Source organism: Acomys russatus, chromosome 3, assembly GCF_903995435.1.
Source record: "Acomys russatus chromosome 3, mAcoRus1.1, whole genome shotgun sequence".
NCBI lineage: Eukaryota > Metazoa > Chordata > Mammalia > Rodentia > Muridae > Acomys > Acomys russatus.
Window position 1 is genome coordinate 61857316 of NC_067139.1, and position 24134 is coordinate 61881449.

The 24134-nt window shown below is 44.8% G+C and overlaps 1 protein-coding gene across 1 annotated transcript in view; it reads right to left on the reverse strand.

Annotated features, from left to right (window-relative positions):
• Positions 1-24134, reverse strand: part of Wdfy4 (WDFY family member 4) — a 238370-nt gene that overhangs the window by 164937 nt on the left and 49299 nt on the right. The window contains exons 12-13 of the mRNA XM_051141818.1: positions 23708-24134; positions 12837-12930 (exon numbers count right to left, since the gene is read on the reverse strand). The exon at positions 23708-24134 is cut by the window's right edge and continues 151 nt beyond it. Of these exons, the coding sequence (XP_050997775.1) occupies positions 12837-12930; positions 23708-24134 (521 nt within the window). The remainder of the gene's footprint in view (positions 1-12836; positions 12931-23707) is intronic.

Consider the following 24134-nt stretch of genomic DNA (forward strand, 5'->3'; position numbering starts at 1 on the left):
CACTAAGTATTTACTTACTGCTTTAGGGACTTTGACTTGGGGTGTGTGTGTGTGTGTGTGTATGTGTATGTGTGTGTGTGTGTGTGTGTGTGTGTGTGTGCTCCCTTCCCCCAAGCAGAGAGGTATAACTTTAATCTAAATATGCAAAAAGGAAAAAAAGAAAAAGTTTAAAGGGAAAATGCTGATCCTGTTTAATGTTGCCACAAGTTCACTCCAAAACTGCTCAATACCCCATAATGGAGGTGAAATTGATTGTCGCCATGATCACTGCGGCTCCATCAATACCAATATTGTCTTGTTTTGAATAAAATGGGCTGGTTTTTTTTTTCAATGCTGGTTCCAGTAAAATGGGGTTTTAGTGAAAATATGACCAGGAGCAGGAAACCAGTCTGGTTTCTCCCTCTGCAAATGGATTGATTTCCCTAACGCATAATACTTCCAGTGCAGGAAAGGGGAAGGTGGTTCAATTAGGACTCTGAGGTAAGGTCAAGGGTCACCAGGCTGGCTGGCGGGTTGGATTCTCAAAGATAATTCACAAAGCAATTGTGAGGTGGCCCTAAGGCGATTTTTACTTTCTCCGCCTAACAGTCAAGCCTGAAGTCCACCCTGGGCTATATTTTTCTTTTTTTATTTCCCTCTTTCTGCCCAGCTTTCTTCCTGATCCACATTAATGATTCCCAGAGTCTAGTAAGAACAGGGTCTCAGTGGGATGGTGACATCATGTAGATGTGGCTTGTCCCCTAAAGGGCTATGTTCTGGAAGCTTAGTTCCTAGAATGGCCGCATGAGACTTTAAGAGAAGGAAACTGGTGGGAAGTTGATGAATCATTGGAGTTGAGACCTCAGACAGAATTAGCCTACTTCCTGTGGGATCCCAATTTCCTGCCCATCGGCTCACTTTCCCTCTATCTCGGGGTCATCAGCCAAGATGGTCTCAGGAGAGCTGAGCTAGTTTCCAGCACCTCAGCAGGAAGCTTTAAAATCTCCTCTCCTTAACAAAGTCCTGCCGCCTCACTCGCTTTCATACAGTCATAGGAAACGGGCTGATACAACTATGTGTGTTCAAGGAGGCTGACGCGCCGAGCGCATCTGTCCACAGTGTTGCGCTGACAGATGTCATAAAATCACTACACCCAAAGTCAGCTTCTTCGAGAACTCTGACAGAACCAGGGGCTTTTTATTCATTCATATTTAGATTAGTTGTATGCCTCACTTTGGTTGAAATCTTCTCTCATTTGGGGAGGCAAGTAACTGGTTTCTATAATCCACTCTTCTTGTCACCAAAGATTGTAAAAAGAATGCTAGGGATGCACAGGCCTGCAGGAGGGCTGTGCTTGGTGAGTTGCCATTCTTTTCTGGTGCTATGATAAAATAACCTGACAAAAGCTACTTAAGAGAGAAAAAGGTTGGTTGTTGTTGTTGTTGTTGTTATTGTTTTCTTTGATTTTTTTTTGGGGGGGGGCTCATAATTCGAGGTTGCAGTACACCTTTTCTGCGAAGTCAAGGCAACAGTAACTTAAAGCAACTGGTCTGATCTGTCCAGGTACAGCAAGCACAGAGAGGAGTAAATTAATACACGTATGCTAGAGCTCGGCTCATTTTCTCTGCTGTTATTCAACCCATGACCCCCTGTCCAGAGAATGGAGCCACCCACAGTGGGCTTGTCTCCTCACCTTAATTAACATAATCAGGAGAATCTGCACCCCCCCCCAACACGCACACAGGCCAACCTAATCTGGACAATCCCTCACTGATACTGTCTTCCAAGATGAGTCTAGGTTCTATCAAGTTGATAAAACTAGACATGAGAATACATAATTCCTATTGGATCAAATCAATCCATGTCTAAAGGGTCTTTCTTTCTGCACTTGGACAGACTGATAGCTAAGGCCAAGCTAAAACTCATTCACCGTGAATGAATGAGCTGTGGCTCTACCTCCCTCTTTCCAGACCACAACTGTATATAGGTCAAGCTGCCTGATAGCAGAAGCCTAGGATCTCATATTCACAAAATGTTTTTCTCTTCCTGTCTGTCATGGGTTGAACATGCTGTGTTCTGCACAGATTCCTGTTTCAACACTTGGTTCCCACACAGGCAATGTTACTGTTTTGGAAGGCTGTGAAACCATTAAGTCCTTCAGCCATATCCAACCTATGATTTTGCAAAACACAGTTACCTTGTACCAAGTTCATGTGCACAAACCACACAATTAAGTTACAAAAAAATATTTGAATATAGTCCTGTGTTTGAAGGAAGTGATAGGCCACATTTCTAGCTATCTTTCCAGCACATGGCAATAAGTAGCCTATGAGACCCAGGTGGACCACTCCTGTAAGGGGCGGGGGGATGCCTCACTGCAGAAAGTGGGTCATTAAGGTGTGGGTTGAGGTTTTGTAGCCTGGCATCACTTCCTGTCATTTCTCTGCTTCTTGATCATGGATGAAATACGACAGGCTGCCTTACACGCATGCCCTTCACCACACCTTCCCTGACAAGGTGGATAGTATGCCGCCTTAAACTCTAAGCCAAAATGAACCCTTGCTCCCTTCAATTGCTTCTTGCCAGGTACAGAAAAGAGAAGACGTCACTAATACACCTATTTGCGTCCTTCTGCCGTTCATCCACCTGGCTCTGGGTATGAGGACAGTCTAATGGCCTCTGCTGAAGATGCCACACCCCCTTTGATTAATACCTCAAGATGAGAATACCTGGCCCCGCCCTATCCTTTTAATGATCCTATATTATCATCAAGAGGCATCTACATGTCTTCTTTTCCAGGACATATTTCTGACTTTCCCAAGCCAGCAGTGCACCCATACTTCCAGTGGCCAATGTCATACTATGGCCAGTTATCTTCTCCCCTGTTTTCCTCCCCTCCCCTCTCCTCTCTTCCCCTCCCCTCCTCTTCTCTCCTTTCTCCTCCTCTGTCAATTTTGCTCTCTCCCCCTATTGCTCCACCCCTTTCCCATCCTTCCCTCTTTTTATCTCTTCCTCTCTCCTCTCTCCTCTGCCATTTCATCCTTCAGATCCTCCAAACTGCAAGCCCAAGACTACAACTCTTACTGACTATAATCATATGTGTCTAGTATCTATGTATCTCATACACAGTACCTGCCTAATACATGTAATCACAGACTATTCCACATATGGGTACACCCCAATCAGAGAGCTGATAAGGAATCCAGATCAATTGATATACAATTACCTGTTGAAGACTATTGAAGAGAGCTATTGGCTCGAGTAGGCATGGTCATTTTCGATGGATTAACATGTGAAAAGGCCAGAGGTGAGAATGAACACAACCTGGAAGGGGTGATCTCGAGGTCACAGGGCATACCTGTGACAACATGAGGGTTCCTGGATACCATTCACAGGTGCCTCGTTTGTTCCCTCTGTTAGATCCTGCCCCAGCTCAGCAACTGTGAAACAGTCCAAGTGGCACAGTGCCCCAAATGCCTCAGGTCAGTCCTGGAGAGCTAGGAAGCCTGGAAAACCAGTAGTGACCTCACTCTTGACAAATGCTTAGATACCCCATCTTCTGGTGCAGTTGACATAAGAAGTCACTAAGTATCCAATCTATACTCAAGAGGATGTCATGTGGCATCCCCTAGAGGATGTCACAGGACTCAGGCTTGGGAGTGAGGGACTTGCAACCCTATGACTCTCTCCCTCAGTAGACATGTTACCTGCCAGGACTCTGAGCAGCTGGTCCTGAGTTCAGAGAGTCCTCTGAGTAAACGTGGCTAGGTCCAGGCTCAGAGCCTGGCCACCTGTCAGTGGGGGCTCACTTCTTTCCATAGCGGAATTCCCCGTGTGCCATCCTGATCTCTACTGAGACTACAAAGATGTGCCCTATAATTACTGAGACTCACTCCACTCCTGACCTTTCCCTCCCTGCGTGGATGTGCCTTTAGACCCAGGTGCAGGCCTCATGACCCCACTGAGTCCTGCCCTAGTGAATTCTGATCCATCACTCTGGCTGGTAGGGACCTCCTGCTCTCCTCTTGCCATCACTCTTACTGTAGCCATATGCTGGCTGATGTTTAACTAAACTGTATTACCTTCCAATTAACATTTGCAGGGTTGTGTGTGGTCCATGGCCTCAGCTCCCGAGGCAACTGGGAGAGGCAGAAGTTCAGGATGAGGAACAAGCCCAGACGCACATGAAAGAGCACAGTGCTAAGGCCTCCTAGATTCCCTCCCCACTGTTCTTCTCAGTTGTGGGAGCCATCACCCACTTCGTAGGTGAGGCCCTGAGGTCTCCTTAGGTCATGATTATGAGTGTCAGAAAAAGTACCATTTCAGGCTGTCTTCTGAACCCCGTGGCTCACTGTGCGTGCTGCGGTCACTGCATAGCAGAGAACTTGGCACCTCAGAAGAGATGTGTGTGAACGATGGTCACAGAAGTGTTTGGTTTGCTAGGCGCAGTTAGTTTTTATTCTATTGCTCCCCTTAGTTAACTGTGAACCCCTGTGCATGGGTAAATTGACCTCCTTAGGCCAAAGGCCTTACTGCTCCCTATGACCTGTCTTTATTCTCATTTTTCCTGGTCCCAAGAAATTGAGTCTGTGATATCTGTGACCTGGATCAAATCTGAGTAGCTGACCTGGAGGCGCAAAAACAGGAAGTGGCACAGTAATGTAGTAGAAGAAACTAGAAGAACAATTGGCTGCCATTTGGGACACATGAATCCCACCTGATTTTATGTCTGCCCCACCACCACAGGCCCACTGAGCCTTCCTGTTCATCTCCATGTAGAATCGGCTACATTTGCTTTGCTTAATAGATCACCCTAAGACGCCTCCTGGATTGTGAGTAGAGTCTAAACTTTTTCACTGGAGAATAATGGAAATATTGGAGGTTGAGCTCAGTGGGGAAAGGCAGAAAACACAAAATATCAACTGCAGTACAGAGTAACAAACACAGATCTCTACCAAGTCCTTTGTTGGGGAAAATAGCTCTTTTCAACCACCTGCCCTCACATCATGCTAGCCATGGCTATTAGCACTGTCAATATTTTAGTTACTGGAAACCCATATGAATAGTTACAGTGTTTGAAATTCATAGGCAAATTCAAGAAAATGACATCCATTTCAAAACTTAGGCACAAATGAGCCCACAGATAAATGCAGCTTACGTCTGTCCCATTGGGCTATGCAGGAAGTCTCCACAGCTACTGCCTTGTCCAGAGCCCTCAGGTCACTGGGGCACACTTGACACTAACTCGGACTGCTGACTGCAGATAGACCATAGTCTCCCAGGTACCTGGATCTGGCCAGGTCATTGCTTTCCATACGTTCTCATAGCCACACCTCTTGCAAAAAGGGCAACCTGGCCAAGAGCAAGTGGCCCAGGCCTCACTTTGAGAATGTATACCCGGCATTCAGCAAGGATGTTAATTTTTCCTTTTGCTATCTGAAGCTCCCGGCGGAGAAAAAGCCATACCTATATTGAACATTATCGTCCAAGGCTCATTGACTGATTAAAATATTCATGATTGTCGAGTTGGATTGTTAGAGATCCAGAGCCAAAATTGGCTTGGGCTACCTTGAAGCCACTTAAAGGTCAGCTTGTTGCCCATTTCGGTATCTGACCTAACTCCTTTCATCTCTCAGTTAAAGCCCTTGAAATGTATTAAGTTAGCTTATGCCAACTCAAACACTAAGGATGTCATCAAGTAGGCATCTAAGAGTCATAGCAGGGTTTTTCCTCCTTTGCTGTAATCCACCTAACTGCCATCCTCACCCAAATACCTGGTAAATGCAGTGCTTATAACGGCATTTGTGCTCTCTGTAACAGGTCACGTGATCGTGTTCATAATGCAATCCTGAATCTGTGTTCCCAGGCCATAATCACTCACGTTTAGTTCAGAATAAACTGCTTCTTACTTCTTTGGGGGGACCTTTGAGTTGGGGCCCAACATCAAGCCATTTTCATAAAAGGAGCCATATGGACCAGTATCAGGCACCAGCACAGGCTCTTGTTCAACCACCCATGCTGCCTGACTGGGTATGTGTCATTGAGTCCTTCCTGGGACCCAGGCTTCTCTCTCCGTTTGGCTGGTGGCTTGGTGGTTTATTCTGAGACATGTGACGACATCCATTTATTTTGAAAGCATTTCTCAGAACCATTGTAAGCTAGCCATCTGCCCCTTTGGCTTCTGTTTCTCCAGTATCTAACTCGGCTTGCTGCCTCCTCTCCTGCCTAAGGGACTGTTGCCTGTTTTAGATTAGAAATAGAGTGCCAAGGGGCTGGAGAGATGGCTCAGTGATTAGGTACACTGACTCCTCTTCCAGAGGACTCCGGTTCAGTTCCCAGCACTCCTATGGTAGCTAACACCTGTAACTCCGGGTCAGGGAGGCCCAACAGCCACTATGGGCACTAGGCATGCAGGCAAAATGCCTGTATATATGTAGACCAAACAAAAAGAGAGAATTAAGAAATCCCAAGTGCCTGATCATGAAGGTGCTGGAGGTACTTGCTCCCTCCAGCCCAGTGGAATGGACGGGGGACTCCTCGTGGTGCACCTTAGCCTCAGCCAAGACAACAAATCCTACCTACCAGGCCTCGTCATATCCACATAAATGTGTAAAATAAATCCAGAGAGGGGGAGGAAGTGACCTAGAGCCCAAGTGAGCTCCTCCAGCAGCACATAAATCCTCTGCCCTGCACATCCCACCAGCTAGTGGAGAGGCCATAATTTCCAAAAGGGAAAATTTAGAAAGACACTAAAATGGCAAACAGAAATCCAAGAAAGGAGAAAATGTTCTGAGAAAGACTATTGTGATGCCAGCAGGTTCCATGCTCGGTAAATTTTGAGCGTTTGAGGCAAAATATGGAATATTTGACATTAAAAAAAAAATTTTTTTTTGCTTTTCTTTTTATCCACACTGGACTAGAAGTCCTAGATAAAGATGAAAAATAGACAACCAGATTTATTCGCAATTTTACAACATCTGGAAGCAAAAATATGAAACTGCTAATTCACAAGAAATTAGAAAACATTTTAAAAGAGAGATGCTTTAACAAAAAAAAAAAAAGCTAGGAAACTACTAAGAAAATTTTAGAGGCTTTGTCAAGACCGATGAGAAACTCCAAGGACTCTCACTTTTCTCTACCCCATCCTCCTCTCTTTTCTGACCTAGCCGCTCTTCCATCTGCTCTTCGTCTCTGAACCCATCACTTTAGAGCGCCCCAAGCCAAACAAAATTCATTATCGAAAGAAAAGATCATTACGATGCCCCCTAAGGCAGAGCAGGAGACAGAGGACAGCCTGTGTCTGTTCAGCCCCTGGGCCGAAGCTGACTGGTGCCCCTGAGCTGAGCTAGAACTCTGGGCTTTGCTAAAGCTTTCATTCAGGCTACCCTGTGCACCCACACACCAGGCTTGCCGACTCTGATTACTGAATTGGAAGTTTGCCTTGTGCGGTGCCTCCCTCTGCAGACTTGCTGCTGAAGCAGGGGACCCTAGCTGACTCCACATAGGAAGCCTGCTCCATTGACCTCTTTGCTTTCACTTAAGAGATACAATTTTTTCCCCTCGGTTCTCTTAAGAGTCATGTCTTTGAAACTGAAGGTTTAGAATTAAGGGTTGCTTAATGCTATGGGGGAAGTAATCAGATCAGTGGCCTATTAGAAATGACAAGTGACGCATGGAAATGGAAGCTGGAATGACTTTAGTGGCTGGCAGTGGCCTACTTTTTATGTATGGCTATATGGATCAGCCTTGCCCTCAGGGGTGTTTATGGCTGCACCTTGTTTACTCAAAACCAAAAACTCATGAGTGCTCCCTTAAACTGAATTTGCTAAATTTGCCCAAATTCCTTGTGGATGACAGGTGAGGCTCAGGCACGGGTCACAATAGGCCAGTGAAAGAGACAGACGATGATTGGGCATAGATACTTGTTCAGTGTGGCACTCTGAAGGAGACAGACAAAGGTCTCCAATAATGAGGTGCTCATATTCAGGGTACTGATCTGGACTTTATTTTTAGATGGAAAAAAGAGTTGGACAAGAGGCAAGAGGTGCTTATAATCCTGCAGTCTTGGTGAAGACAGGGTGTGCTTGATCATTTTTTACGGTGCTACAGGGTAGTAGAAGGAAGTCCTCATTTCATGGGCAGACAAGCTGGCTCTGCTCCAGGGCGCACTCTCAACCTTAAGGAGAAGTGCCATACACGGAAGCTGGCCTGTCCTGGAGAGCTTTGCAGTTCCTGGAGTCCAAGAGCACTGCAGCTTTAAAACTATCATTTATTTCTCTGTCTTTGGCTTTGAAGGGGGAGGAAATAACCTCAGATAGCCACACCTTAAGCAACTGGAATGTCTGTTCAGAGTCAGGCACATGTCTGCCTTGAAATAAAAGAGACACAAAAGAAAGACAGAGCTGCCACACTTTATCCTGTTTAGAGTTCCCTTGTGGGCCCAAGTGAGGCATTGGCAATTTTTAGCAAAAGCAATAGCTGAGCCTGTGTTATGCTACGAGACTTTTAAGTATTTAACTAATTAGTTATTTCAATTATTTTTGGTAGGAAGAAAACACCAGAAATGTTTCCAGGACTGTTAGTGTTCCTTACCTGTGCATCTGCAACAGTTTCCTGGGTTTTCATTAGAATATGATGTTATTTTATTTTAAGTTTTTTTAATTTTTAAGGAAAATTAAAACACAAAAAGAACCATCAAGTAGCAGCAATACCAGCAGTTTTAAGTGTAAGTTGAGGAGGTTGAAAAAATTAAAGAAAAAAAGGGTTTTGTGTAAGGAAGGACCCTGTGTGGTGAAATAAAATTTTATCCTAATGTAAATAACTTCCCATAAAGGAAAGATGAGGACAAAACTGAAATGTTAAAGTACATGGTTTGAAGGTTTGGGAGGGTAATACTTAAAGACAATATGTATGTAGCAAAGTTTGTTTGAGTAGAAAGTGATTAAAAATCCCTTAGGTCAGCATTAAATTCACAACATAAAACCAAAGTTTAATTTTCTATGCCTAACAAGAATTTACATTTAGAAACCTAACTTAGAAAGCAAGGACTTTATGCTTTATCCCCTCAATGAATGAGTCACTTAAAACCTGATGATTATATTTCATTTAAATTCTTTCAGCTCAAAAACATAAATATGTCTTAGTGCTAAGTTGGTGAGGTTCCTCTATTGGAGCAAAGTCTGCCCCTGTCATGGTCCATCCTTGTCACTCACTCATCTTCATAACTGTCATAAACTGATGAGATGGTTGAGTGAGAGGTCAAAGGTTTTACCTAACTACCCCCATGGTTCTGTGATAACTGACTAGCACACGAGAGACCTGACTGTGGTCTACTGTCTTCATAGCCCTTTTAGAGTACATGGTCATCAAATCTACACATGCTGGTGGTCACAGTGTTTGGTACATCACAGTATTTGGCAGCTCAAATCTGACCTTGGGATGTGAGGCTCTTAACATCATGGCTGACCCTCCCAGGCCCACTCATATCATTTAACCGAGCAGAACAGAACCAAGCAGACCCTTTCCTTGTACCTCCTACCTCCCCTCTCTCCTAATGCAGGTGGGCATGCCTCTTCTTTAAGGCCTCACGCCAGTGTCCATACTTTTCGCTTTGCCCAAGGCCTATGGATGAACTCTCCCACAGCCAGCTCGGTGCTGTCTTACTATCTCCAATGGCCTCTGTCCCTCCAACCTCAGACCCAGAGCATGAGTTCTGATACCATCCATCTCTGATAACTAGAGGTGCAAGCTAGGGATACCAGTTATTCATGGAAGCAAGCCCATTCCATTGGCTGTTCCCACACAGGCTGAAGTACAGCCACCCCTTTCCAGTTGGATCTGACCTCCTACCCTCGGAACATCAGCTATCTTATACTCAAGCAGGTATCCCTCTGCCAACCACTGACTGAAGGCCACAGCCCTGGAAGGAAGGGAGAGATACTTGAAGATGGTCAGGGTTCCAGCCCACAGCAATATCCTTGCAGTATTAGAACCTTACAGCTGATGAGAATGCTGGGAAAGAAAAGCATCTTCCCAGTGAATTGGATTATTCTGAGCCTAAAAAACTGAGTTGAATTCATTTTTTTTCCCCTTTTTCCTTTTGCACAACTAAATTCCAATTGCCGCCCCCCCCCCACAGTTCTTAATATTGACAAAAATGCTATAGGGAGGCAAAGAACTGGGTTATCCATTTTTAAGAGCAGCCTGCAGTACTGACATTTTTTGAGGACTGCACATAGAACAAACTTAATCTGGCCGTGATCAGAAATAAACCAGAACGGGACAGCGTAAGGTCAGTGAAGCAGTAGCCTCTGGTACCACCTATTTTTCAGCCAATGGGAGGAAGGGTCATAGTAAGATGACTAGCTGAGTGAGCATTAGGACCCTCAGGAGCTGAGCTGAACAGCTCTCCAACCCTTCCTAACACTGCCATCTACTGAGATGCCCCACTCCTCTCCCTGCAGCGAGGGCTGCAGAACCTTAGAATCAGTTTGGTTTCAGCAGTTTCTCTTGCGGTTTCTTTCCTCCTTTGATTTACTACTCTATCTGCTAGTATGAGGTTTCCCCCCACACCTCCCCCCTTTCAGAAATTAATTACTGTAATTATCCAACTTTTAATAGCTGCTGATTTGGCATCTGCAGAAAATATCTGAGAAAATGCATCTCTGTGTTCATTTGCATATTTGAGAAACAGTGACGATGAATCGGGACTTTTCCTCAATTACTTATTGACCTGGATAGAAGAAAAGGATCGTGCCAAATGGATTTCTTATTTGCATATTTAATTTGTGGGGTTGATATCACAGAGTGAGCAAAACATCTGATGCCAGATGCAGCCACATCCTCAGGGGTGAGCAGCAGCAGAGCAGCCCTCTGCCCATCGGCTCTGTCCCTTTACTGTCCATCACTTCAGCGGGGGCTCTGCAGAACACAGAGCCATCAGGTTGATTGCTGAGACACTCCAACCACTGACATGGTCATTCTCATAGTACTGTATAAAATAGCTGAAGAAGCCAGCCTCACCGTAAGGTGAATTCTCCAGGAAAGATGCATAATGCCAGTGCATATTCCTGCACTTTGTAGGAGCTACAAAGATCAGAGGCCTTCTCATTGAACCTGTCATAAGGTTGGGTCTCCGTTGACATTCAGATCTTCTCCCTCGCCAACTAGATGACCTTAGGAAGCCACACAACTCTCCTGAGCCTCAAGCGCTTGCAGAGTGGGGCAAGGCATGCCTGCTCGTGGACTTTTCAGAACTTCTAGAAAGATGTCTGTTATTGCATTCCTGGCACAGAGGAGCTATACGATGTGTGTGCACTTCCAGGATGCTTAAGAGAGGCATGTATTTGGCATTAGGGTAAAGAAGGAAAGATATGGACCTTGTGTAACTCACTGGTCACAAGGCACTTGATTTAAGGTACAATGCTTTGATCTACTAGATGCTGAAGGAAGCTGGCCTTTGAAGCTGGCCCCCAGCAAGTGCCCCTTTCCTGTGCACACATGAGATCCCTCACACTGATAGAGGAGTGTCTATTCCCCTCTGCACCAAGACCAAGCTGAACCTGGGACTGACTCACTTGGACTGATAAAATGCGGTGGAGACAATACTGACTTGTCCCAGACCTGAACTTCCAGAAGAATTTCTAGACACTTCTGCTTGTGTACATTTGGGATCCCTGAGCTGCTCTGTGCCCTTCCAAGAACCCACAAAGAGACACAGGTAGAGACCAGATGCAGACGACCATGCAGAAGAAACCCAGATCACAATGACAACTTGAGATAAGAACACAGATAGATAACTGAGCTGAGATGGCCCTTCAGTGGCCCCTGGTCTCATGGGCTGGCCCTCTAAAGTACTGGATCCATTAGTGGAGGGGCCACTGTGGCGGTTCCAGCCCAGTCAGTACTATGAGGAGCATAATCCCATATCTGTTGACACACACTACCATGAGAAATAGTATCATGTGCTGCTTAGAATCAGGGACTCACCCTGTCAGGCAACTTTACTGCATGGACATCATAATGTGTGCCTACAACGTAAGATGACTACCCATCACTGGGCAGTGCAAGCAGAGGGACTTACTGATATATACAGTCTGTCAATGGTGGAGTATCATCCCGTGACCCAGGAATGTGGTGGAATACTTTATTACTAACTTGGTAGCCCATTTGTCCAGTACATCCCATGCCACTGTGCTGCATCTCCCTCTTCACTTGCTTTATGCTCACCGTGTCATTGCTCTCCAGGAGAAGAGAGAGCAGGATAAGTGAAGTCACCAGGAACATATGAACATGGACCACATAAGGGCTATTTTTACTCCCAAACCAGACACCACTGTCTCTTAGTAAGACCAGTCCCATCCATACTAGTAAGACCCCAAACGCGCACGTGCACACACACACACACACACACACACACACACACACACACACACACACACCAACTTTCTCAATTTTCAGAGGACCTACAAAATTTTTATCATATCACTAGTATGTTCTGATGGCATGAGCACCAATTAGCTGTCTTTTTTTTTTTTTTTTTTTTTTTTCTTTTTTTGAAAATGGATGCCCTCGTGGATGAAGCAAAGCTCAACCAATTGCCTTCGGCTATGCTTTTTCACCTGTGGTTTTCAGAAGATCATCTAATGCACAGGAAGGACTGCTCTGAATGCCCCTTGAAGGGTGGTCACAGATCTGTTAAGGGTCCAGCACACACTTGACATGACCCTTCAGGAGATTCTGCCCAGGGGTGGCTCGGCTAATCATGGTACAATAGAACAAAGAAGTTCCACAGCAGAAGGTACTCCATAGACCAGCCAATTAACAGAGACAAAGCACATGTGTTCATCAACAGATACCTGTGGGTGATCGTCAAAGTACAAGCGAGGCAGCAGTCTCACCATGATGCATATGATCCCAGGATGCATGATCATGACGTCACCGTCATCTATCCTGCAAAGAGTGGGAAAACAGGACGTGTGACATGACCTCTTTTTGTGCAGTTTTCTAGATCTTTTTAAAACAGACCATGATCCACATTCTTAGGGCACCACCTAATGACCCAATTACCTTGAGCTGATACATCTGAGCCCAGTGTAGTACGGCAGTAAAATGGAGTTAGAAGTATCATATTTTCCTTCTAGGGACATGGACACATCTCTGTCTCAAGGCTTTGGTGCTGGGATTGTGAGCGTGTGCCAGTGTTCTGGCTTACTTTTCTCCACATGAGCTCTAGGGCTAGAACCCAGGTCCTTATGCTTGTAAGGCAAGATTTTAACAATTGAGCTCTCTTCCCAACCCCTCAAGGGAAAAAATAGCCATTTCAAGCTAAAGCGGAAAGGGAATGTATGGAAACATCTGTGGGACACTGTTAAAGCATTGCTTTGAGAAGACTCGTGGGGCGAAATGCTTACATTACACAGGAAATAAGGTCTTGGATCAAACACATAAGGGTCCACCTTCAGATACTATATTTAAAAGAAAATTTTAAACTCAAAGCAAGTGAAACAACAACAATAATAATAACAATAGCAAAAATCACTCATCGGGTGGAGCTGGAGGATTAGAAGCAAGCAGTGCGTTTCATCCTCTCTGAGACCTGCTCAGTGTGGCAATGAGTGGCCATCTTGAGTAGGTCCTGCCCAGTCCTGCTTCTTAGTAAACACAAGTCCAATAATTTTCCTTTCCCCTGGAGCTCAGGGCTTATATTGTCATGCTTCCCAGCCAGCATTTACCAGTGTGACCCTAGAGGGATGACACCAAGGCAAGTCCACTAAAAACATGTGCTGTAGAGGGAAAGAATATATTTCACCGGAAGACTAGATGGATGAGGCAAGCCATGTCCATCACAGTCAACCAGCAAACGCCTAATGGTGAGTGAGAAAGAAGGAACCAAATCATCCAAGCAGCCAGAACAGCTAACCATCCCACAGAAGCACTGTAGAAATGGACACATTTCTAAGTGTGTGTGAACTCTCAAATTAAATCAAGAATGTATCAATAACCTAAACAAATCCATAAGCAATGAAATTGAAGAGGAAACAACAGGCCTCCTCATCAAGGGAAGTCCAGAGCTGGTAAAGTGGTTCAGTCCTGCTTTTAAAAAGTATCAGTGGACACATAGGAGATCAAATGACCAGATGACCAAGGTAAGGACATCAACTCAAGGCCAAGACAAGGAAGCTAGCAAGACATACAATGAATAACTAACTCCCAGAATATGAAGAAAATAGTAATTTCTATTGAGAAAACGTAAGATGAGACAGGGGGATCAATAGTGCTCTTTGGAGACAAGTTAGAGTGGGGTACAGATACCCAGGGGTAAGTCATTTTGAGCAGAGGGTGCACATTGCAAAGTCCCTACAGCAGGAGCATGCCTGGCATAGTCAGGAACCATCAGAGCATCCTGGATTGCACCTGACTGCAAAGCCACATGAAGGCAACACAGCAAACCATCACAGAGCAGCATCCTATATAAACAGGCATGCACCCCTGACCAGGCAAAGCAGTTCCGCTGTCCCTGGTGGCACAGATGCAGGGGAGCTGGTTAACCAAACAACACAGCCACCACCCAGACCCAGATGCAGGTCCTTGAGTTGTCCAACGCCCAAATCTAACCCTTCTATATGAAGTGCTGGAGCACATGAAGGGGCCAGTGCTACAGGATCGCCATGACACAGGACAACAGTATGTCTAAGAGGAGTCCCTATGAGGACCCAGTATTGATGGTGTAGCAGAAGCCAGAGACCTCCAACCAGACCAATGACTCATTGCAATGAACATTTGCAAGTAAAGCTGTTTGGGCAATGAGGTCTACTATGTGATGCACTGTGATGCACCACAGCTTCCACAATGAGTTGATTTTTGTTTTTGTTTTTGTTTTATTAATGCTATTGTTTTTGTTTTCATATTTATTTTTTGTTTTCTTTGGGGGGTAGGTTGCAAGGGCTGAGGGAAGATATTGAGGAATGGGAAAATGAGTGGGATTGGGGTGTGTGATGTGAAATTCACAATGAAGCAATAGAAAGTTAAAACAACAACAACAAAGGTTAGCCCGTGTGAAAGAAGCCAGATCAAAAGAAAGGGCTGCCACCCTCGTTGTTCTGTTCCTGTGCCACATTCAGGATAGGTGAAGCCACTAGCCCAGGGAAGGAACAAGGAAGGCATACGGGCACAACTTGGGGATGATGAAAATATGTGGAACCTAGATAAGGGAATCATCACCCAATGTACGAAATGCTACTGAATTTTACCTTAGTGAAAATTAGCATAGACATAAGACACTAGTAAAGGAGGAGACACTGACAGCCTCAACCTCACTCTGCTTACCAGTCACAATAGGAAATTTAAAGTCCCGATCCCTGGAGCTGCAGAGACAGCTCATCAGCAAGAATGCTTGCTGCTCTTACCGAGGACCCGAGTTCAGATCCCAGCACTTTTGTCAGGTAGTTTACAACTGCCTGTAACTCCAGTAACTCTAGGCCTTTGGCTTCTATAAGCATCTGCACCTCTCTCTCTCTCTCTCTCTCTCTCTCTCTCTCTCTCTCTCTCTCTCTCTCTCTCTCTCTGTCTCTCTCTCTCTGTCTCTCTCTCTCTGTCTCTCTCTCTCTCTGTCTCTCTCTCTCTGTCTCTCTCTGTCTCTCTCTCTCTCTCTCTCTCTCTCTCTCTCTCACACACACACACACACACACACACACACACACACACACGATTAAAAACAAATTAATTCCTAATTCCCAACTTCAGAACTACACACTTGAGCAGCTCTCTGCAAGTGAGAGACCAGGACCTCACCAGGACTTCACTGAGCCTTTGGTGAGGGCCAGGCAGCCAGTGGAAGCTTCCAGGATAAGGAACATCTAAGTAGGGGCATGAGACATCAGAAGCTATTGTCCAGGCGACACTATGTAAACAAGGACACTGGGCAGAGGAAAGGGTGTGTGTGTAGCAGGGAATGTGAGTATGAGATTCCAAATGAAACTACAGGCAGGGATAACCACTAGAGGCTTCCAGGTCAGAGCTAAAGGTCATAAGCATACCTTTCAAAGGCCAACAGCATTCAGCCCAGCCATCAAAGTCAAAGCAATCACCAATATTACGTGAACTGATGTTAAACATACAGCCCTGTAAGATGGCGAGGTGAGTAGATCACTGGCCATACATGCCAGTGTGGACTGCAATCTGAGCGCCCAGAAGTCATGTGGCCCCACCTGTAACCACATCACTCAGAGCACAGGCAAGGGGGTCGCTGAGTAAGCTGGCCAACTAGCTCGGCTGATGAGCTCCACGTTCAAGTACACAGCATGGAGAGTGGCTGAAGAAATAATACTCCATGTCAATCTCTGGCCCCAAGTTAGTGTGTTCACACACATGCCCATATGCCCATGTACCCAGACATGCACACACAACCTATATAACATATATACACACAGAGAGAGAGAAAGAGAGAGAGAGAGAGAGAGAGAGAGAGAGAGAGAGAGAGAGAGAGAGAGAGAGAGAGACAGACAGACAGACAGACAGACAGACAGAGAGACAGAGAGAGATTAATTTTTATTCTTAAGGGGACACTGTTTGAGCATGAATTATTAGGACAGTATTACAAGATGACTAATAGCCAGGAGATTGGGATAGATGTGAGGACATCCTACTGGGACTCTAGGTACAAGAAATAGAGGAGATGGGGAAATATAAGGACCCAGAGGGTCCTAGAAACCTACAAGAAGATCATCATGATGGGTGGATCGGAGTCCAGGGGGCCTCTGCTCAAACTATTGCACTAACCAAGGACAATACAATAGTAAACACCAAACCCCTACTCTGATCTACCCAATGGACAGGACATTCTCCACAGTTATGTGGAGAGCGGGGACTGACTCTGACATGAACTCTGGTGCTCCATATTTCACCACCTCCCCTTGATGGGGAGGCCTGGTGGCACTCAAAAAAAGAATAAGTAGTCTACCAAGACAAGATTTGATAGCCTATGACCATACAGTGGGAGAGGAGGTCCCCTCGGTTATAGACCTAGGGGAGGGGAATAGTGTGAAAGGAGGAAGGAGGGAGGAACGGGAGGATACAAGTGATGGGATAACAATTGAATTGTAATCTGAATAAATTAATCAAATTTTTAAAAGACAAGATGACCAATAGCAAAGGAAAACAAGAAAATGGCTGCCGATGGGCTCTGCCCTGCAGGGCACGCACTGAAACCTTTCACTTGCCTGGTGCATGCCAGAGTGCCATGGAAACAACGTCCCCTTGTGAATACAAACTATTGCCGCAACTTAGGCTCAGTCAAAAGTATTTGGAGTTGTTACTTTGACAGATATGAGCAATTAAAGTTAGCCTCAAAGGCATGGCCAGGCCTAAAGAGGTCAAAGGCTAAGTAAGGCATGAACCATGAAGGAGAGGGAGACCTCTGATTGGAAAGGACTTCCTTCTGGACTCTAAAATACACAGCTACAGACAGTGACTCTCCTCACATCAGAGCCCTGTGCACAACTTTCCATACCCAGCACTGTCTGTGGAAAAGAGGAAACCCTTGTATGGGGGAAAGGACCCCAGAGCCATATTCCACTCCCTGCTCTACCAACGTCCAGCTGAGCTCTGCACTGGCTGCCGAGAAACATGCATTCCCTCTCAGAAAATGGCATCTAGCAAATTCCAGGAAGACCAGCCAATTGGCAACCCGAGCACATCTACATATGGGGTGTGTACCCACATGCTTTGCAAATAGTTGTGCCCTGTGGCGTGCAGTGTGTTGTATGGATGTGCCGTGTGGTGCATGTATCATGCGTGTCCTGTGTATGTGTTCCTCTACTGTATGTGGTATGTTTGTTCATAGAAATGGCACTTTTTGTACTTTGGAAATTACAGCTCCACTTTGGGATTACATAGTATGTAGCCTCTATTTTGTTGTTTTTTTTTTTTTTAAGATGTTTTCTTATTTGTTTGTTTGTTTGGGAGGAGAGGCCCATGCCGTGGCATGTATGCGGAGGTCAGAGGACAACTTGAGGGAGTCAGTTCTCTCCTTCCACCATGTGAGTTCCAGGAATCGAACTCAAGTCATACAGCCTGGTGGAAAGTGCCTTTACCCACTCAGTCAGCTCTCTGGAAACATCTATTTTCTATTTTGTGAAAAAAAGATTTCTTAAACTGTCGGTAGTACTCACATTAAGTGAACTCTTGGTGTGAAAATGCCAGAGAGATAGCTGGCACAGGCATGCTCAGAAAGCATCAGCTGTGAGGCTTCTAACATCCTCCTTTACCTCCCTAGGGTCACCAACATTAACCTTTGCCTTACCAGAATCACCCACATAGTCTAGAAAGCAAAGCACAGACAGACACAGGAAGTAATCCTGGGAAACACAGCACTAAGGCACAGAGCCAGCCCAACTCCATCTCCCACAGCCCTTTCCTCTAACCCCTGGAGACGTGGTTGGCACTGCAGAATTGAGAACAGAGAGGCCTCCTTCCCCAGAAGCTTCCGTGTCAGTGGTGGGGCAAAGATGGACAGCCTACCCATGATTCCCAGCCTGCCCATGGCCCTGCCCTTTACCCCATGGCTCTCTGGGGATCTGGAGTTTTACTTCCTGTTCTTAAACACCAGCAAAGGTCAAATTCAACTGTCTGTTTTGCTGAGAGCAAGTGTTCTATTTTTGAAATGTGGCTCTTAACACGTTTTAAAACTATCACTAAGCTAGGATGACATCAGACACATCTGCCATTTATAAAAAAGCAGGGACGTGCATCCTGTAGAAGACTTTAAATGCCAGCTTCTCAGGCCACAGTGAGAGGCTGACTTGGCAGTTTGTAACCTGGGAACAACAGGAAAAATCAGGAAGAAATCATACACAAAGTATGCATGTACATGCACGCGTGCGCGCGCGTGCACACACACACACACACACACACACACACACACACACACACACACACACACACACACGCTTCAGAGGTCAACTCACAGACATGACCCTGGGTTGTGTTCCTCATTCTCTGGCTTGATTTCTTCGCTGGTAAAACTCTAGGATGTGGGAGGCAATTAAATGAAAATAAACATTCAAGTCCAGTCTTAGGGTCAGTCCTCAGTGGACTACCACGTTTCCTCACTCACTCAGTGTTATCTGATGCTAACAAACATGCCTTTCCCTCCAAGAGCTGGCTGACTAAAAAGAACAAGCTTCCTGAGCAAGATACCAGGTTGACCTGTGAGGCATCAGGTCACATGGCAGAGCTCCCTCAGAGTGTTTCCCTGGAATGGAAAGTTCGGGATCTCCTGAGAACATATGCTCCTCATCACAAAGACAGGAGAGTAGATCATGGGAGTCTGGCAAGGCCTGGCTGGTACAGGACAGCTGCCAACTCCAGAAGGCATTTCTGTAGCTGCAGAAACTCCGGATAGCCACGGAGAGATTGCTTTCATTTAAAGTCACACCCCACACAAGATGGCAGCCACAGACATAGAACCAGACTCTCAAAGACACAGAAGGAAAAAAAATCATTGTAACTCAAGTGGTTGAAGAAATAAAAGGGACATAAATGAAAGCCAAGAAAAAGGACTGAAGGACTGTAAGATCATAAAGTTGATTTGTAAAAGACTAAGCAGGGTCTCTCTCTCTCTCTCTCTCTCTCTCTCAACCCCGCGCGTGTGTTTGTGTGTGTGTGTGTGTGCGTGCACGTGTGTGCTATTGCAACCTTTAAATTTTGAAACGAAGTCTGAATAGCTAGTGTTATACGTCAGATTAGATAGTTAGTAGGAGACTCTGGTGAGCTGGAAGAGAAAACAAAATAGACTGCAGAAAGAGTGAGTACCAAGAGATAATGAGATGAAAAGAGAAAGTGGCTGAGACCCAGAGGGCAGGATAGGTTAGTAAGACACATATCTGTCATAGTTCCAAAAAGCAATAGTAAACAATTTTTAAAAGGCTAGAAAATGGCAATAAAAAATGACATGCAGAACTGATGATGGACACCTATTTCCAGATATAGTAATTTCCATGGATACCAAGCAGAAGAAATTTGTAAACTAATTTCAAATCAGAAAAGATGCAGCTCTTTAAAGAATCCAAAGGAAGCCAAAAAGTTCATTTCTGGTGCTGACAAAAGTTTTTCCAAAGAAAAGCAAATTAGTTAATAGCCGCATTGAAACTGACAGCTAAGGGAACCTTTCATGTGTTTCAAGAAAACAAATCTTGGTCCAAAGCGCATACCAAGGAAACCATCTTCCCACAATTAGGAAGGAAATAAGTATTTTTTCAGACTAATAAAATTTAAGAGACCCCAATGGTGTTCTATAGAGACACAAAATAATACCACATTAAAAGGTGCAGGTTCAAGGAAGAATATAAGGTATAGGAAATATATAGACAAGTCTAAATAAACTTTGAATCAAAACAATAGATAACTGAGCTGTTAACTGAGGTAAAGTGGAACTAACTACAAATCAATACTAATGTACAAGCTAGAGTAGCAGTGCTGAGGATGCTACAGTTGCTTCTGTATTAAATTAAAAGAAGATGAAGATAAGATTTAACTTTAAACATCTTGACAAGGCCTGTTAAACCACTTCACGCCAATCACTAAAACACCAAGCACAGAGACTGTGCACTGAATACTAATAGGTGGAAAAGATTACATTAAAAACCCAGCTATTCAGATACAAAGGAAAAATAGATCAAATACAAAAATAACAAAGTGGAAACTGGATATACACAACCAAAGAAGAATGAAATTAGATCCATGTTGCTCACTCTGTAAAACAACCAATTCAAAATCATATGTCTTAACTTAAAACCTTAAATACAAAACTGCTTAAGGAAAATGTGTTATAGGTCCAGGCAAGAACTTTCTGAGCAGGACTCTAGTAGCAGAGAGAAGAGTTCCAAGAAGTGGAAAATGAGACAATATAAAATTAAAGAACTTCTCCACGGCAAAGGAAACTGCCATCACGTGAAAAGACAACAGTCTGCATAATAGGAGAGACGTCTTTGTCAGCTGTGGTTTAGACAGAGGTTGATGTCCAGAATACGTGCAGAACTGCAGAAACTAAACAATAAAGAAACAAAACTTTCTGCAATAGCACTTTCAAAGTTTTGTTTCTTTAAGTTTTAGTTTTAAAGTTCTATATGTATGCATATATGTACATGTGTGTGCATAAATGTTGTCTATATGCATCTGGTGTGTGTTTTGTTCATATGTGTGATATGAACACATTAGTAAATGTGAAAAGAGACAAGGAAACTAGAAGAGCCTGTGAGATCGGTGGGAAGGTTTCAGGAGAGGGATGGGAAAAGTGGCAGAACACATGAGGAATAAAAGTAAAGGGGGATGTCGAGGATGGAAAATGGTGTAGTGAGAGATGGGTCAGGGAGGTGGGAAGAGAGAATCAGCCAAAAGTCACATGTATATGCAACTGCCATGAAGAAACATGTTACCTTGTATGCAAATTAAAAGTAATTTTAAAATATTAATAGATTTAATAGATATACACTTCCCATTATAGGGTCTTTAATGTATTTTTCTGGGCAGTGACATGCCATGACTTAACAATTTAATGATATGAGGAAACAACCACAAATTTGATTCAATGGTCAAAAACTGAGCATTGTCCTAACAATTAGAGGATGCGCATTCTTTCATGCCCGTGTGGAGTGCTTATGAAAATTTACCACCTTTATGGCCATGTAGTTAAAGTCAATTAATTCTGAACAATAAGAACCACACAGTCAGCTTGATCTCCCTACAGTGAAGGTGGCAGTGAACAGCAAAAGATAAGCAGGCCTGGGGTTTAACGCTGCAAATCCAGAGACGCCAAGCACAGATCACAAAGGAAAGCAGAAAAACATGGAGCCTTATAGCAATGAAACAGCAATGGTATAGAGTACGAATGATAAAGGACACCGAGAGATGCACAGATTTAAAGGAAGACAGAGAGAGATAAGTCTCCTGACCATCAAGGCAAGAAGAAGATTCCTGAATAAGCCCAAAAGGAGAACAGAGTAAGGGCAAGTCAGAAGAAACTAGAACACTCAGCTGCGAGAAACAAGAGATGCTAAGAACGGTTCAAATGCTAAAGGAAGGAAGGAACACCAAGGAAGTCATGGTGCAGGACATTTGAGATGAGAGGCAGGACAACTCAACAGAAAACTAATGCCAAGAGGACAATAGGGCCTGCTGGCGCACACCTGCATTCCTGGATACTCACAAAGATGAGGCAGGAGGGTATCTTAAGCCCAGAAGATTGAGTCTAGCCCAGGCAACATCGTAAAAAGCATGCTCTTTTCCATCTTGGAAAAAACAAAGAACAGCGAGCCTTGTGGTGATGTACACCTTTAATCCAAGCACTAGAGAGGCAGAGGCAGGCGGGCATCTGAGTTCAAGGCCAACCTGGTCCACAGAGTGAGCACCAGATAGGAAGGCTACACAGAGAAACCCTGTCTTGAAACAAAACAAAAGCAAACAAAAATAGCAGTCTTTCTCAATAAATTGAAGTTTGGATAAATAAAATGGCATTATTCTTGAACAATAACTTACCTTGGCAAGTTCAAAATAAATAGAAATCTGCTATCCAGTAAGAACTGTTCTCACAAGAAAGTACCAGGCCACAGAGGTTTAGTGCTAAATGCCAGCACATAGCCCAGCTCTAGATGTGTTTTTTTACACTGACTGCCAGAGAACAGATGACAGTCCGACCCATGACTGGATGGCATAAATTTAACAGTAAAAGCAGATTAAAAATGAATATGAAAAACCAAATGAGTTCAACATAGATACAAAGTCCTTTCTGCAATTAGCCAATCGGGTTTGACAATATATTGTGAACACCTTGGCTTGTGTGGGGTGCAATATTAGACATGATTGGATACATTCAAGGTGATATGGCCACAGACAAGAGGCAAGACTTGAGGCAGAAAACCATACACAGACCAAATTATCCACGAAACAAATCATGTCTTAAGATCATCTCCTCATCTGGAGACTTAATGGCCATCACTCGCACCTCTGAAAACTGGGGACCTTCTCAGGACAAATTGTAGTGTCTCCCAATACAGACATCATCACAGTGTTGGTGCCATCTGTCTTTGTTGCTTGTGTGAAACGAAAGAGGGCATAGACTACTGATATATGATCATTTCTCCTGCCACCCCAATATGGGTAGAGATGGACCCTCACATTCCTTGCTTTGATGGAACTATGTCCTTCCACAGTCAAATGTTTTTGCAAAAGTCTGAGCCAGTGAGAGGTATGGCTTAAGAAAGAAAATGGAAGTAGCACAAGAGATAAGGAAGATGCCTGTGTTTGGACCCTGTGGTTTGTGTCCTAGCAAGCCAAAAGAGTTCACCCAATCCCCTGGCAGCACTCTTGGAAGGAGACAAAGGCACAGAGGCCAAGGTGGCCTGAATACTCAGGAAAACTCACCTAAACACCACAACTCCCAGGGTCCCAGAGGAGAAAGTCTGTCACCACGGAGACCTGCTCTTACAGGCTCTTGTATAAATCAACAGATTCCTCCAGCCCTGTGCTGACTTGGGTCAAATTTGCTGTGAGCTCCCAAGATAGAGGAGCTTGGAGTCCTCCAAGCAACTTAAAAATCTGGCAACTCTATGGCACATTCAGTCTGTAGCTTGACCTCTCTACTTTCTATACCCACAGGGATATCTGTATAAGAAAGGAATGGGCCACACACACACCGATGGCCCACAGCAGAAACAGCCAACCCAGCTCTAACCTCTCCTCCAGGTCTGGCCACTGCTTGACTTTGCCTTGGTGGCCACCAGCCTCTCCTGTTCGAGCATCCACAGAAGGCTCCTGGCCAGCCCTAGCCAGCTCCATCAGGTCCCCGTGCAGGTGGAGGGTGCCACTGGCCATTCTCTCTAAGAAGCTGAGGATCTGCAGGCAGCTCTGCACCCTGGGTGGAAATGGGCAGCTGGAGGAAAAGGCACAGCTCAGCAAATCCACAAAGGGCCTGGCCTTCATGTCAGAGGAAGAGTACAGCCGGGTACCCGCCTCGTCTGGGGCCCCAAAACAGCCCAGTAGACAGAGGTCCTCAGCCAGCTTCTCAAAGAGCCCATTGCTCATGAAGAAGTGCTCATTGACTGGGTCCAAGTGCAGTGCGGCAGACATCACACAAAGGGTGTGCAACACCAGCTCCAGGG